Raw genomic sequence first — 16,061 nt, forward strand, 5'->3', positions numbered from 1 at the left:
CTTTGTATGCTTTATTGACTTTTCTCATAGGAAAGCAAAGCTACATACATCCTACCTGAGCACATTAAAATTACTTACAGCCTCTTGCTCTGTTGTGAGATGCCCTAGGAGAAGCAGCTAAGGAAAACATTTTAGAAATACAATAGCAATTTATCTTCTTAACTGTCAACTACAGTATTCTGAAATATTTTCAGTAAAGGTTTGCTTGGGGGCACAGAGGCATTATTTAATTTTCACTAAACACAGATTTAGAACACTTACACTTTTTTTTGCTGTGCTGGTGGTGTTTGTGATGACCTTCCTCGTCTTTTCTGTGGCGTAGACTGTGCTGATTCAACTGTACTAGTTTCAGATGGTTCTGCTCTGTTTTGAGGAAGACCCAAATTGCAAAGCATCAAATTATAACTAATGTCCAAAGATAAAAAATACACAGCTTATAAGAAGATGGACTTACCTCTGCTGTGTTCTTTTTGATGTCCTATTTTGCCTGCCTTTTGGTTTTTGTTCAATATTTTCAGTTTGCCTTTCTTCTTCCTCCTCCTCCTCTTCCACTGCAGCTGCTGGTGGTTGTTTTTTTTTGCTCCTTTTTGATGACTTTGCCACTGGTTCTTCCTTTGGTGTTGCCCCATTATTTGTTCTGGTAGGGCGTCCTCTTCTCCCTTTCTTTGGTGGACTGTTCTGTTCATCCTCACTTTCTATCACATCTTCTTTTAGCCTTTTTTCCTCTTGCCATTGTGTTTCATCAGCTTCTGATACAACTGCAGGTCTCTTCCTTCCCCGTTGACTACCTCTGAGCTTCTGCTCTTGACCCAGCTTATTCAGGTCATCTATGCTTAGCTTCTCTTCTGAATCTGTGATAGCGGCTTTCTTCCTTCCTCTGGGCTTCTCCATCTCTGACTGAAAAGGCAAAAATGCACCATTAAATTAAAAAAATTCAACTGCCATATTAAACAGTCACATGTAGAAGCTTCCTCCAACAAGACAGAATCTTCAAATTTCGTAAGTTTTCCCAGATTGTTTACCATATCTATTTCAAAAACATTTGCAAAAAATTTAAACACACACCTACATATAAAATACCAGACAAGGGGAAAAGATTATTTGAAAGGTGAGTAATTAAAACCCTGAAGTGTGTAAGGCCTTCCTCATTTGTATCCCCTGCTATGTCCAACAAAGTAGGACAGAACATCCATAACTGCATTTTTATCAATAGGAAAATATAAAGAAAATATGGGAATTGCCAACTGTGTCTTCAGCTCTTGTGATCTACAGGGTGGTTATGCCTGGCTTCTGTGCTGGCACTGGCAAGGCACTACTACAGAAGACAGTGGGCAACCTGACTTTACAGTTTTGGAAGGAAACGAAGGAATTAGTGGCAGCTGCCAAGTCACTATTATCAGACCTGTACCAACATTTGCTCTGAGCAGCAAAACAACCCTCCCAAGCCTTAAAACAAACAGTTTGGGTTCGAAGGGACCTCCGAAGATTATCTTATTCCAACCACCCTGACAAGGGCAGGGACACCTTGTGCTAGTCCAGGCTGCTCCAAGCCCCATCCAACCTAGTCCTGAACATCTCCAGTTACGGGGCATTCACAACTTATCTGGGTAACCTGTTCCAGTGTCGCATCATCCTCATTGTAAACAAATCATTTTCTTATGTCCAACCTAAACCTCACCTCTTTCAGTTTAAGACTGCTGACCCTTGTCCCACTGCTACAGGACAAGTAAAGTCTTTCTCCATATTTCTTGTATGCCCCCATCATGCTGGAAGACCACAATAAGGTCTTCCCAGAGCCTTCTCTGCTCCAAGCTGAACAATCCCAACTCTCCCAGCCTTTCCCTCTTAGCAAAGCTGTTCCAGCCCTCTGACCATTCTCATGGCCTTTCTCTGGATCTGCTCTAACAGCTCCATGTCTGTCTTCAAATGAGGACCTAGAGCTGGACACAGCACTCCAGATGACGGTCCCAAGAGAGAAAACGAGACATCAAGAATCCCCTCCCTGGCCTCACTGGCCACTCTCCTATTGGTCAGCCCAGGACACGGGTGGCTTTCTGGGCTGCAAGCTCATGAGGCTGGCTCATGTCCCATTTCTCATACACGAGTGACCCCAGTCCTTCTCTGCAGGGCTGCTCTCAATCCCTTCATCCCTCCATCTCTATGGATACTGAGGATTGCCTGGCGCCAGGAACAGGACCTTGCACCTGGGGCTCTTGAACCTCCTGATGTTCCCCTGGGACCAGTCCTCAAGCCCGTCAAGGTTCCTCTGGATGACAGCCTTTCCCTCCATCAACAAAGGTAGAACCCTTTCTGAATCATAAGGTTTGAAAACAGAAATTATTCCTTTACTTCTCCATGCTCTAGCTCTCTAAAGAGCACAGTAAAGAGCTGTAAACAGCACAAAGATTTCAATAAGCACCTACTACAGCCATAAGCAGTCACTATAGCCCCAACCAACCCATAGAAAAACAAAAGTAGAAAATACTATCCATCCACCATTTCATGAGTACCATGACTCTTTCATTTCACATCATGAAATTATCCAAAAGTCCAAATATTTACACTACTTCTGTTTCATACCAATGTTTGTTTCATACTACCACTACCACATTTCAACACATTTATAAGTATTTGCCACATTGAAATTTCATCTACATAATCAGAGAAAATTCATAATCAGAAAATTCATCTACATAATTTAAAACCTGAATGAAGGTTTTCTCCTTTTACATCTGCCTTGTGACATAAGACAGAGGTCCGCTTACATATTTATTCATGTTTTTATTTTAACCAAAAAACTTTCTCAAGACAAGTGGAAAGAAAATCTAGGAAGCATATGAGGGTAAAAAGTAAAAGAAATTGAAAGACAAAAAACTACACTAGAAGGAAATAAGAAAAATATTTGAACAATGATGACATCTCCTGTCAGTTCATGTCTTCAGTGACATTCTCTTTATTCCCCACTTTATTTGCTTTTGCAGATGCACATGTGTCACTGCAGCTCCTTTTAGCCAATTTTCAAAGTGAAGTTTCTCCCTGAGGCTAAACAGTGTCCCACACCTTAGAATTAAGGTGTTACTCTACAGGTGTTAATCTGTTAATCTAAGGTGCTTATCTGGACAAATAACCTGAAGATAGATACCTTTGAAACATGGACCTTCTGCTACCCAGTTAAAATCCTGCTTCTCAGTTAATGCTTGCTGTAATCTGCTGCCCATCTCCAAAAAACCAAAAATGAGCTCTGAATCCATGACCTTGAGCAACTTGCTTACAGATTCGAAGTGGAATGATGCTCTCAAAAGTACTCAAGACACTGACCTCTATTAGCTCTGAGCAAACATTTTGTACTGAGCTTTCTCAGTAGTTAAACTAATTTTACTAGCATTAGCATTAGTTCACGCTAATGCTTCTAAACATGAATTGCATTCAAAGTTCTGTCTGGACTCTCAGACTTTAAGGTTTACAAAAGTGTTTTGGTTTTCTTTGACAAGAGATTCCAGATTTTTCTTATTTAGTTATAAACTGGTTTGCTTTTCCCACAGCGTAAGATAGTTATTTATACTTCAAGACAAGAAAAAGTTCAGAAATTTTCACTAGTCAGTAGCTTATGTCCCAAGCAACCTAGAAAAATGCACCAGAATGACATAATGAGAGAAAAGAGAAATGTTAGAGACAGTAAAAAGAAATAAAGTAGCGGTGACATCAGAAACAGGACACCTTCAATGCAGCCTAGAAAATCCAATTCTAGCAAATCTTATCTTATTACTTTTTCATGCATATCCCATATTTACAGACTGTCAACTGCTATTACAGCACAAAGAAGTGACACTTACTACTGGTATGCGAAATTCTTACTATTTCATTTGACCTGCTTTTAGAATTACAATACAATTATAATTTTCTTCAGTGGTTTATTTTTCTCTATTCTGATACAGGTATAAATACTGCTTAAGATAATATTTAGCCTGCTTACAACTTGTTTTACATATTAAAGCACTACATGTGAGTGAGTCCAGTGTTCTACATCCTCATTAGGAACCTTTCTTATTACTGAACGACATTTATATATAAATCTGTTGGTAAGAATTACTAAGGACAATATCACTCTCCAAAGCCTCAGTAACCTCAGGGACATGATATTGTGGTGGACTTCACTCTTCCTAGTTAATGGGTGGACTTGATAACCTTTAAAGGTCTTTTGCAACCTATATGATTCTATGAGAAACAGAACCTTTTTTTTTCATTGTATTTTTCATTGTGTTTTTCATCGTGTTTTCCTATCCAACTCTAAATACAATTTCCAGTAGTTTTAAAATATCAGCTCAGTTTCATTTTTCAGTATATTTTTTGAATGATCTCAAATATCATCACATCAACTTTTAACAGCTCACCCTTACAAGATCAGAGTCGTCTCTTTTGTCAGTTTTCTTTCCTGGTAAGGGTGAAGCCAGTGTGAATTCTTCATTTTCACTGTGGTCCATTTCAGTACTGTCAAGCCTAGGATGAATAAACATATGTTTCCCTCATTAGTATAATACATTGTGCAACCATTAAAAAAATACTAAGGACAACAATCTTCATTAAAAAAATCTATTAACAAACCAGGAACAATTTGGCAGAAGGAACCTTTCGCTGTGGGTACTATAGATACCAAGTATCACAAGCCACATCATCTAAGTCTCAAGACAATGTTTGGATCATAAACTACATTCAATTTTCTTTTTTCAAGATAAGTAGGGAAAGGGAAAGATAAGCAGTCTTTTTAAAGAGAAGAGTGTGAGTTGCAAGAGATCTGTGCTACCATGCAACTGCCTACACTTTCCCATAGCCATCAAAGATCCTCACAGACAGACCGGCCAAAGCACGCACAACCTCCTATGGTGAGGTTTAGGCAATAAAACAGCAATTCAAATTTCCCTCTACTTTTTGCAGCAGCAATTTCATTTTTATTTCAGTTTCTACTAACATAAACGTGGACAAAAATGCCTCCTGCATATGTAAAACACTGACACCCACAGATAATAGGCAATGCACAAAAGCAAATACACAAGTCATTTAATTTCATCTGCAGAAGCAACATTTTTAAATACCAGTGCACGTTTTTTAATGAAAAGAAATACACTATGTGTCAAAATGAAAAGTGCTATTCAAACACACAAACTCAACTCCCTGGCCTGGGCACGGCATAGTGAGTGAAAGATGTTCTCACTCCTACAAGTGTACAGTCTGTATTAACTGGGATGTAATGGGAAGCTTAGGCTTTATACATCCTCTCAAAAGATGCAAATCTGCCTGTACATATTCAGACAGAATGAAATGGAAATATTGTGCATTCCAAATCATTCCCATCTCTTTGTCTCTGGCATCTCCACCCAAAACACTAATACCTTTAACTTAAGTGAACTGGAGAGATGAAGACAACAGAGTATGTCAGGTTGTGAGTGTAGTGTTTTTTAAAATTTATTCTCAGATTTATTTTGCTTGATACAAAGAAGAATCTGGAGTCCAGCTGTCATTAACCAGTAATACAGTGCAGCATGAACCTGTATGACTTGTAGGAAATAAGCCTTTCTGCAGACTTTTTAGTGGAGAAATGTTTATTGTAAAACACTGCACTACATTTAAAATTAATATTATATATTGAATAGTCACAGAAGTCCCAAATGAGAAGGCTTCAATTCAAACATAACATTTCCTAACAGTCTTGAAAGAATGTGAAACAGTAGAAAGAATACAAAGAGCAGAGGCTATACAATCTCTCGCTGTCAGTAAAAAAAACCCCAAACTAATGACATTGTGACTTTCAGTTGAAAAAACTTTGAAGATACAGTAACTGATGAATAACCTACAAAACTGACACAAAATTATCATCTATAATTTTAAAGATAGACAACTAAACAATAACTTATGTGGCACTACAGTACACTCACCTCTTCATCACAAAATTAATCTAAAATCCAAAACTATTTGTCTGCGAAGTCCAGCAAAGTGCAGGACTTGAGGAGGAAGTCATGCAGGACCACTGCAATGAGCTGCCAGTTTTCCCTGGGTGGGTTGAGTTTGTAGCACTACAGCCAGGGACTGCAGCTGTGTGTATACTGTACCTATCCACCTAAAACACACCCCAGAAAATCCCAACCCTGCCCTCAAAAAAATTAAAGCATATGAGGCTTTTCTTTCCTCCTTCAGCTAATTCTGGGTGTAATTTAATTTTAGTGGTTTTTTTGTGATTTTTGCTTTGATTGTTTTTTGGGGGGATTTTTTTGTGGTTTTGGGTTTGTTGGGTTGTTGTTTTTTTTTTTGTAAAGAAAATTTATTTCTGGTGTTAGAAAGCCAAATTCATGGTTTCAGTTATGCCAACGTGGTACTATAACTTTACTTCAATGTATGATAAAAGAATTCTGTCTTTTGCTTAGAAAACATTATAGAAGTATTCAAAGTTTCCATTACAAATATTTGAAATATCAAAGATCCTTTGTTGTCTACCAACCTCCCTTTGATCCTTCCTGGAGAGCTTGGATTTGAGCTGCTGCTGGCATTGCTTACAGTTTCCATTCGTGCAGATTTGGATTGAGACTGCTTTCCTGCTGACGAAAGAGGCTTATTAACTGCTCCAAGAACATTGGCTGCTTTGGGCTGAAACCAAAAATATATTTCCTTTATTTTAAGCTACACGTTCAGATATTGTTAACATGTACTATGCTTAAAATATTCACAGATTTCTGCTATCATTATGTTAATTTTAACACAAAGTGATAAACATTTTCGTATGAAGGCTACAACAGACACCAGAAGGAAGCTGAGGGAGCTTCAATCAAATAATTAGCTGCTACCAAAGCTGGTATTCTTCTCACTAGCCTTAGATTCTGTCCTCTTCTCACTGGAAGTGCTGTAGATTCACTGGCGCGTGCAACCAGGCACTACTGCATCACTTTGTGTGCCATTTGCTTTCTGCTGATTAATCTACCTGAACCAGCTCCTCATCTGCATCAGATAAGCACCTGGCCCAGCGAAGCAGAAATAGCAGCAGGATGGCCCTTTCAGCAAAGGGGACATTAAACTGGCAACCACATTAGCTTCAACTGGGAATAAATGAGAATCTCAAAAGCCAAATACTGTGGAGAACATTCTGATTCTTCTTGCACAGATTTAAAAATGTTAGGCTTTTAATAAGTGCCACAGTTTCCAGACACTGGTGAGCTTCAGGTTATTAATTTAACTGGATTATCTTTCAGACCTGCTGAATGCCTCCAGCTCATACCAACTTTTGAGAGAGTTGAAAGAGTTCAATTACTCCTAAGGAGAATGCCAAACACTCATGTACAAAAATGATGAATTTAAGACCATTTCCTGCATTTCTCATAATCCATCTTCTCTTTCAATATTATATTCTAGCTCTGTCTGCAGTTTGTAGTGACAGCTACAAAAAGTTCAACGTGCATATCACATCAGCCTTTCGTTTTCAGAGCTACGGACCGTGGAAGTTCTGGTTAGACTTGTATAGCTAGAGGGAATTTTACACTTACAGAGACTCATTCTGCACTGAGCACAAAAAAATAAAATAGCATATGCTTTCCAAAAATAAATCTTGGAGAACTAAATCCAGCTTAACAATTTACATCTATTAGTTTAGAACAAAATATTAAACAGTGTATGCTGAAAGAGCAGGAAAGCAAAGAGATTTTCAAATTCACACTGAACTGGACTTCCTGCTAAAGAGGGACTAAGAGGGCCTGTACAAACAGCTCCTCCCTTTCACAGAATCTACATTCAAAGCCTTCCTGCCCTCAGTGTTCCCTGCTTATATCCACTCCACTAACATCCATCCAAGCCAGTCTTCCACTCATAAAAATAAGGCTCCCCAGGGCAACTTTCATTTCATGCTCCTCTCCTGACAGCTAAGAAACTGAAAATTTTGGTGGGCAATTACACCTCTCCTCTTTGTTACAAAGTTTCAAAACAACACAAGAAGAGCTGGAGTACCCAGCACTAGAAATTTAAAATAATATAGAAGTTAACTTAGGATTCAAAATAATTTTAATGATGATCTATTCTAATCCAAAAATGTTGACTTTCAACTTCTTGAAGAGAAATCTGCTTCTTTTCCTAGCTTGCAATCCTCCTTTATTATTAAGTTACTAGCTGACAGCTAATGCTTCATTAGCAAAGTTAAGGGTAATGAAGATGCTGCAATTTCTTTCTTTCACAAGGTAACAAATTAATGTTGTCATCTAGAACAGGACACATTAATCCCAATGAAAATTACAGTTTGTCACTTCCTTTACCAGATTTTAATTTTATCCTAAAGAGTATACCTGGGTTTAGTTTTAGTGAAGAAAAAACACTGCCATTCAATAGAATGTATATTCTGAAAGAACAAATTAACAAAACTGTAGAACAGTCAGTTATCTTGTAAGGTACTGCAAAATGGTATTCAGCTGTGCCAAAAATTAATTATGTGATTTAAAAAATAATTTTTGTTAGTTTTCAATAGCTGCCACTTTCTATGCAACACTGTAGTCTTCTGCAGTCTAAAAAGGTTAACCATTTCGGAAATTTGACAAATATTATGGGTTTTATTAGGGTGTTTTTGGACTCCCTCCTTTAATAAACAACAGGGTTTGCCTATTGCTGTCACCACCCAGTAGAGACAGCAGCAGTTTTCCCTTTACCCATCTCTTTCTCTATACCTAGAAATAACCTGCTCTTTTAAAAATAATGTTTTGTTAATGGCATGCTAGTTTTTTTAAAAACCAAAACAACAACAACAAAAACCCACAGAGAAAACAAGCAAAATAATCATTCCAAAAATGAAGGCAAACCAAAATGCAAACACAGCACCAAACCCCAACCCCCACACCATACCTACCTTTCCAGGGGTGAAAAAAGACTTCATTTCCGGAGGAAGATAATTTTTGGTGTTACTGAAATTCTGTAAGAAAAAGAGGTGGGGGCAATTGCACCAATAATAAGTGAACGAGAGATAGATATAGATATATTCTAGAGACTGCACTGAAAGATTTCATCTACATCATTTATGCTTTTGAATTTTTAAACTAGAACACTATTATGGCAGTAGAGGGGAAGAGAAATTGCTATGTGCACATATATATATAATATACTTATGAAAATATATACATACATTTTCAACTACAATATAATAAGAGGGAGAAATCTGAAGTTACAAGAAATATTTAAGAAAAACAACCCTGAATTACAACTAGCAAATATTTAAACAGACTTATCTCAAGAAAAATTAAACGCCAAAGTATACCTTGTCAGGTTGAGTAAAATATCTGGCTGGAAGTACAGGGTCTTTAGGGGATTCCAAACTGTATGTTGTACTCTTTGACATAATGATATTCATTGCTACATCACAGACTGTATATAGTTTCTGTAAATAATAAAATTAAAAAACCAAGTAACACTTCAGAAGTTCATTGAAAATCTTGACAAAAGACAGTGTATCTTTCATGCACAGGACCACAAGAAATCACAGTCTAAAAGCAATCATCTTAACCATTTAACACTAGCCTGCATCTTAAACAGTGTCTCTCAGGATACTGAAATACAGATGGTAAAAGCAAAAGCATTGTAACTCTTAACAGCTGAAGACAGATGGTTTCCATGGTCTTTCTACACTTAAGAGCAGTGCTTGCCACAGTTTCTAAGACAAAGTTAATCAAATGAGAGCACACATCCCACCCACCCAGTACCCAAAACAAAATCTGGACACAATGTGATGCTAAAACCAGAAAAAAAAAAATTTTGATACATGCACTACACAATACACACCAGAGATTTCTAAAGTTTTTTTCTTCCTCTCTTAAGTTTACTTTTGCATTTTAGAAATGAAATACTAAAAAGCACTTCAGCGGATGATTTATGATTTATTGCATGATTTATGATTATAAAATAATTTTATAGTTTATATCTATTTAAAGTTAGTATTTAGTAATCTTACTGACACAGAAACAGAACAACTGAAAATTATTATGATTCCCTTGCAAAAGTGCAAGAACTACTGAAGCACAGGAAAATAATTGTCATTTGAACTACAATAAATATCATCATTACAGTAAATAAAATATATTTTCATATATACAATTCTATTGAAAGACAGTTTGAAGTTGGTGTATAAACAAAAAGCAACTCCTTTCCATTAGCAGGCCAGAATTAAATGCAATTTCCAATCAAAAAAGGATCACCTACTTCGTTCATTTTTTGATCATCTGGTCCTTGAGCATCCTTAGTCTGTTTGATGTTTTCTACCATTTTCCTGATAAATGCATGACTGTTGTTTTCATTTTTAGCCATTAATATTTCCAGTATGAACCACAGGCACCTAAAGGAGAAATGCAGGATCTCACATGACTCAAAGTACAAACGAAATTCCTTTAAAAGGCACATTTGAAAACATGATTTAGTCCAGCTTTTACTAGCATTATGGATTTGAACCAGTCTAACTCTGAGAAAACAGTTCTTTTGGAAAAATGAAATGAAGATGAGCAGAAGCTGAAGGGTTCCTCTACAAAATATCGCAGAGGACTAAAAAAGTACCTATACTATTTCTCTCAATATTTTACAGAGGTAAATGGCATCATTATGCACACTGGACTGTGTAACAGGATAGTAGAAATAATTAAAATTTCACTTAGAATAAAATTAGAAATAACACTATTAAAAGCAGTCTTACTCTTTAATGTCCTTGAGTTGTTCAATGTCCTGGACTTTGACATAATCTGGGTCATGAGCTAGAAGATGGATAGTATAAGGGACAACATACTCTGGTAGAAGTGATAACAGTTTCTCTGAAAAGCAGAAGAAAGATGCATCAAAATTTTCTATCAAAGAGGAGAGGACAAATTTTGAGGTCAGCATGCATTAATGTATGAATACACGTGGGCATATAATTTCTCTATCATGTTCCATTTCATGGCTGATGTGAATGTTTAATGCACGCAAAAATTAAGACTAAATATCTCTCACTCAGGGCTGCTTGTTTTCTTGCTACCTTGAGATACAGCTACAGTCACCTCCTACTCCCAATCCTTTCCTCAGTTCAAAGCCTGTATTCTGAAGGACTTTGAAAAGCAGAAGTGAAGATGGATCACAAAATCCATGTTGACTGAAGATGGAAGGCCAGCACAACTGCAGGATAAGCTGATACTACTTCTTTGGACATTGCAGTGTACAGCCTTGCTGTCAAGAAAACAAACAAAGCCCTTCTGCAGGGATTTTGCAGTCAGTATCTGTTTCAAGAGGAGTGGGAGGTCACATGAAAGCTGTAACAAAGTAGTAGCGCACCTAGTTTGAAAGGCTCAATCCCACCTAAACAGAGCATTGCAACTCTACTGTGACATTCAAAGTTTTCAATAATTTTCTAGCATCCTTTGAGACTTCTGGAATGTTAAGCAGGACTGCAAGAAAGTCATTCCTCCATCGTGGCAGTCCGAAGGCCTATTTCCCTTGGGGATTCAAAAAGTAAGGGCTGCTGCCAATGGCCTTTCAGAGTTATGATCACAAAATACACTTTCCATAAGGTGCCAAATTCCCTGACCCAACCAACACCATGCAGCGGGAACTCCAGCACCTCAGAGATCACCTCCCAAGGGGCAAGGACAACAGATGGACAAGTTGTACACTAAAAGTAAAAAAACATTTTTCAGCAAACATCCACGCTGCTTTCTTTAGCCTGATGCCTGAGTGAAGCTGGAGGACACACAGCACACCTAAGTTACTAAACCAGTATCTTGTGCAACGGGCAAGACAATGGTCAAAGGAAGGCATCCTGGTATATCATCTATATTGCTATGGCACAAACATCTGATCTTTAGTGCTTGTGGAAAATGCAAGATCACAGTATTGACATCACTTGAATGCACATCTGAAGGGAAGGGGGAAATTCCCAGCTCTGCTTTTGAAAAGTCACATTTTGCCATAATAAATATTTGACCAAGTCTGGAAAATCTTCTTTCAGTAAACTTTTACTTATCCCATATTCAGTTATGACTAAGTCAAAACATCTGCAGTAATTATATATGCTAATAATATTTGAAAACTATTTAAAAATGCATTAGAACACTAACAGTTTTACCTCCAATATGTATTCATATGAGATGTGCTTAACAAATATTATGCACATCAAACAAAATACACCATTACTGCAGTTTCTACAAAACTAATTGTCATGACTATGTCAGGTCTTCACCTATTCCTTTCTTAGAGGTCTGTATAAATAGGGGTAATGCACACTCTACATAAAATATATATAATACATAAAATCACCCAATGTCTTTCTATTTCTAGCCACATTTATGTAATTGAAATCCAGTGCACTTTGCACAGCAGTTTTTAGTGTGTTTCAGTTGACATTGCACTATTAACTTCAAAAACATCCTTTACTTCTTTTCAAGCACTGTCCTGTATTTTACCCATCAGCTGTTCACATTACTAAACAAAAAAATAAAGATGTGGCAAGGAAGGAAAAGAACATAATTACAACTTCAAAACACTAGCAAAATTGGCTTGCCTTAGACATGCCCCAGACAAACCAACCCACTATTATTTGTACTAATTAGCAACTTCAATAGAATGCTCATCAAGAGCTCATAAACTCAGTTTTTCAGTAACTTCCTGCCTTGGACAATTTCTCATATAACTACAACAATAATTCCAAGTGGGTCTGGAAAGTAAAATGAACTAGTTCCAGACAGAACAGGAAAAAGAACAAATATTGATATATACTATATTTAACCCCTGTCATGACAAAAAACAGTAGGAAAAAAATAGAAAAAAAACCCCAGAACTTTTATCTCCAATGAAAGAAGACACTACCTGAAAGGTAGGGTGGCTTTCCTACCAGCACATAAAACTACAGTGCGCCAAAACCCTTCACAAGCGTCATTTATGAGCTTTAAGAAAGAAAACTTGTTTTAAAAAAAAGTCTTTACTCTTGCAATTTTTCTGCCTACTGACCTTCACATAAAAGCCCATCATGAGAACATAAAAATTCTTATGCAAGACACGTCTCTACTCAGATGAAACTAGTAACAGATACACAATCAAAATAAGTCTCTTCTTGAGTGGTTTCCACTCTGAATAGCACGTAGAGAATTTCAGAGGGCTGAGAATAATTCCTGCCAGCATATAAAAGGCCCGTGTGGAAGAAAGAGGCGTTTTATTGTCTGGTACCAGTCCTTAGAAAGTTCTCCTCAGGCAGGGTAAACAGAAATTTACCATATTTTCAACAACAGCTGCAATTCCCCCAAAATATCCAACCGATATTCTTCTCACCTGTATGAAGTTTTTGAGACCAAACATATCGCAAAATCACACATTCATAGATTCAGACAAATAGCTGGAATTATCAAAGATGCAGATTTCCAGAGGAGATATAAGCATCATTACCACCCTGAATTTCTGCATGGTCAGCAGGGAGAGTGGCAAAGGGAGACACACATTAAAATATCATGTTATTTCCACAACTGAGCTTTGGCTGAACTGCTGCAATATGGGTATTTTCGGATACAAACAGTTCAAGACATTTTATTTGCTGAAAGCTCAGACTGGTAAATCTGAATGGCACAAAGTTAAGATTGTAATCCTAAAAAAACCCCCTGCAATCTATATTTAATCCAGACTCCCTATGTGTTATAGCATATGTCAAATCAAAGGCATCACTCAATTATTTCAGCAAGAAAAGAATTTATCAGGTGCACTTTGAGGTCCTACTGGATAAAGAAAATCACAGACACCTAGGTTCCTCTTAATTTCTTCCACGGATTTTTGATAGTAACTTTGCAGCATCTTTTTTAGACATTTGAGAATTCTTATACTTCCTGTCTACATAACTAAAAAGTTTTCAACTTTCAAGAGGAATAATATTAGAATTACTTAGAGGTGTTCATTCAATTTAATTTTTCTTTTTTACATGTTATTAAATGGTAGAAAAGTACAGCTTTTTTCTTTAACTCTAATTAATGATACACAAAAGGACTTGTCTGCAGACTTATTCTCTGATCAGAGTCTAAAGGGACTGAGAAAGACTGACTGACATAGCTAATATAAAGTGATTCATAAACACAGAAGGATGTCAGTTATCTGACTCTGAGATCAAATTCATTAAACAGGTCTGGTTTAGGCTAAAAAGATGAAAAAATCCCCTTCATTCCACAAAGGTCAAACCATCAGTAATCTTTCAAAGAAATAAAACTTTCAAAACCTCTTATTCAAAAATACTATAGTTCTTCATAAAGGTCTACTTTTTCCTATGACCCTGTACCAGCATTGTAATACTGTATGTGTGTAGCTTTAAGTCAAAAGGACTGATTTAATAAAAGAAAAATAGCTGACGTGAGTCCATAAAAACTTCCAAAGCATTCCCACAATCAAACCACTGGCACTGAGAAGAAAGAATTGCATAAACTCATCCTGAAGTGCCAACAACTATAGCCCTTTACAGGAATAACACAAAGTGCTACTCATAAAGCAGTTCAAGGACAGTCTATTTAGTACAGCATTTATGTACTAAAGTTACTTATTAGTAATTGCTGAAGTAAAATTAATCACTGTCACTTCAGTTGGAACATTATTAACATTATTAAGTTCAAACAGTACACATAATTGCCTTGGAAAATTACTTCACTTCCAATATATTTAGGCATAAGCATTTGCAGTTTTAAACAAAACTCAAAGACCTCAGCAGTACCTGTTTTAAAAAAAAAAAAAAATTCTAGCCAAAAGAAAACCTGTACATTTTCAGTTTTCATTAGATACCTCCAAATCAAATTTACAATGTTTCTGTGTATAAAAACAGACAACTATCAATGTTTTCAGTCTATTCACACTTATATTTGAACTACAGCACTTGTAGCAAAAAGTGACTTCTCTTACCACTAACTGCTGCATGTTGCTTCAGATATTCCCTTCTGACATTTATGTTCTTCACAAGGCACTGCCTAGCGTGAGCTCTTCTCTCTTTCACAGGATCTTTTGCACACAGTGCACAAATAGCCATATATTCTAGTGGTAGCCGTAGTCTAGAAAGGCCTTTATGAAGTTTCTGAGCAAATATTTGTCTCACTTGGTAACATTCATCCTATTAAAAAAAAAAAAGGCAAAACCAAAAAAGATAACAGTAAACTTTTTTTTAAAAGCAATATGAACTGTAAAATAAAGCAGGGAAGCTCAGGTAAATATGCTAAAATCAATTAGACCTTGAAGCCACTGAAACATAGGAATTGCAAGAATTCTTTTTTAATGGCAGTTCAGAGCAATTTAATTTTCAATTAAATTGAAATTTATTTAATCAGCTTTCAATTCAAAATTTCAAATCAATTTTAATTAATTGAATTAATCAGCTTCCTTTAAGCTCAGAAGAAGAGCTAAGGTTCAAAAATTGTGCAGGAAGATACCACACTCAGGACCCAAGGCCTACAGAAATTGTTTACAACTGGGTCACTTGGTTTATAAAGCCAAAGTCAAAGATCTGCATGAAAACATTTTAGCCACCAGTAACCACCAACATGTTGATTCTACCGCTACGATTTCACACATTTTCATCAAGACATTAATATTAAAAACTGAATAAAATTCAACAGAATTATCAGATAAGGTGAAACACCAAAGAGAGTACCAAGCATTTCCATTATACTGTGGAAACCTATGCACTACAACTGACCATGGAAGAGAATTATCTGTGTCTAACAGCTGCCAAACAACAAAAAGTAAATCAATATGAAGGCAGCAATTGTAGTTCTACAGTTTATTAAGCAATGTGTTCCCAGAAAAGGCATGAACTTCAATTTTTTTTGTATTAAAATAACCTACATGTACCATTTAATACATGACAAACCATTTACTAACACAGGACAAGGAAGATTAACAGAAACGTGTAGAAAATACTTTGAAGAAAACAGAGAAAAGCTTAAGGTAGACAAGGTCACCAAAATAGCTTAAATACATTTAACCTGCCAAAAAAAGGTCAAGAGGAAAGATTTATCTCTAAATACGATGAAAAAAAAATGTTATCAGGAGTAAGGAACTATTTTAGCAATTTT

The 16,061-nt window shown here is 36.5% G+C and overlaps 1 protein-coding gene across 5 annotated transcripts in view; it reads right to left on the reverse strand.

Annotated features, from left to right (window-relative positions):
- The window catches only part of PDS5B (PDS5 cohesin associated factor B), a 101,996-nt gene that overhangs the window by 6,751 nt on the left and 79,184 nt on the right, over positions 1 to 16,061 (reverse strand). For 2 of the 5 annotated variants that reach the window (XM_086881623.1, XM_086881624.1), the window contains exons 25-33: positions 14,896 to 15,100; positions 10,697 to 10,811; positions 10,213 to 10,345; positions 9,275 to 9,394; positions 8,870 to 8,932; positions 6,491 to 6,636; positions 4,392 to 4,497; positions 455 to 897; positions 262 to 363 (exon numbers count right to left, since the gene is read on the reverse strand). In XM_086881623.1, coding sequence (XP_086737749.1) covers positions 262 to 363; positions 455 to 897; positions 4,392 to 4,497; positions 6,491 to 6,636; positions 8,870 to 8,932; positions 9,275 to 9,394; positions 10,213 to 10,345; positions 10,697 to 10,811; positions 14,896 to 15,100 — 1,433 coding nt within the window. The remainder of the gene's footprint in view (positions 1 to 261; positions 364 to 454; positions 898 to 4,391; positions 4,498 to 6,490; positions 6,637 to 8,869; positions 8,933 to 9,274; positions 9,395 to 10,212; positions 10,346 to 10,696; positions 10,812 to 14,895; positions 15,101 to 16,061) is intronic. The other 3 variants (XM_086881625.1, XM_086881626.1, XM_086881627.1) reach the window with 3 other exon arrangements.

The sequence above is a fragment of the Cyanistes caeruleus genome, chromosome 3 (assembly GCF_971803275.1).
Source record: "Cyanistes caeruleus chromosome 3, bCyaCae1.hap1.1, whole genome shotgun sequence".
NCBI classification, from domain to species: Eukaryota; Metazoa; Chordata; class Aves; order Passeriformes; family Paridae; genus Cyanistes; species Cyanistes caeruleus.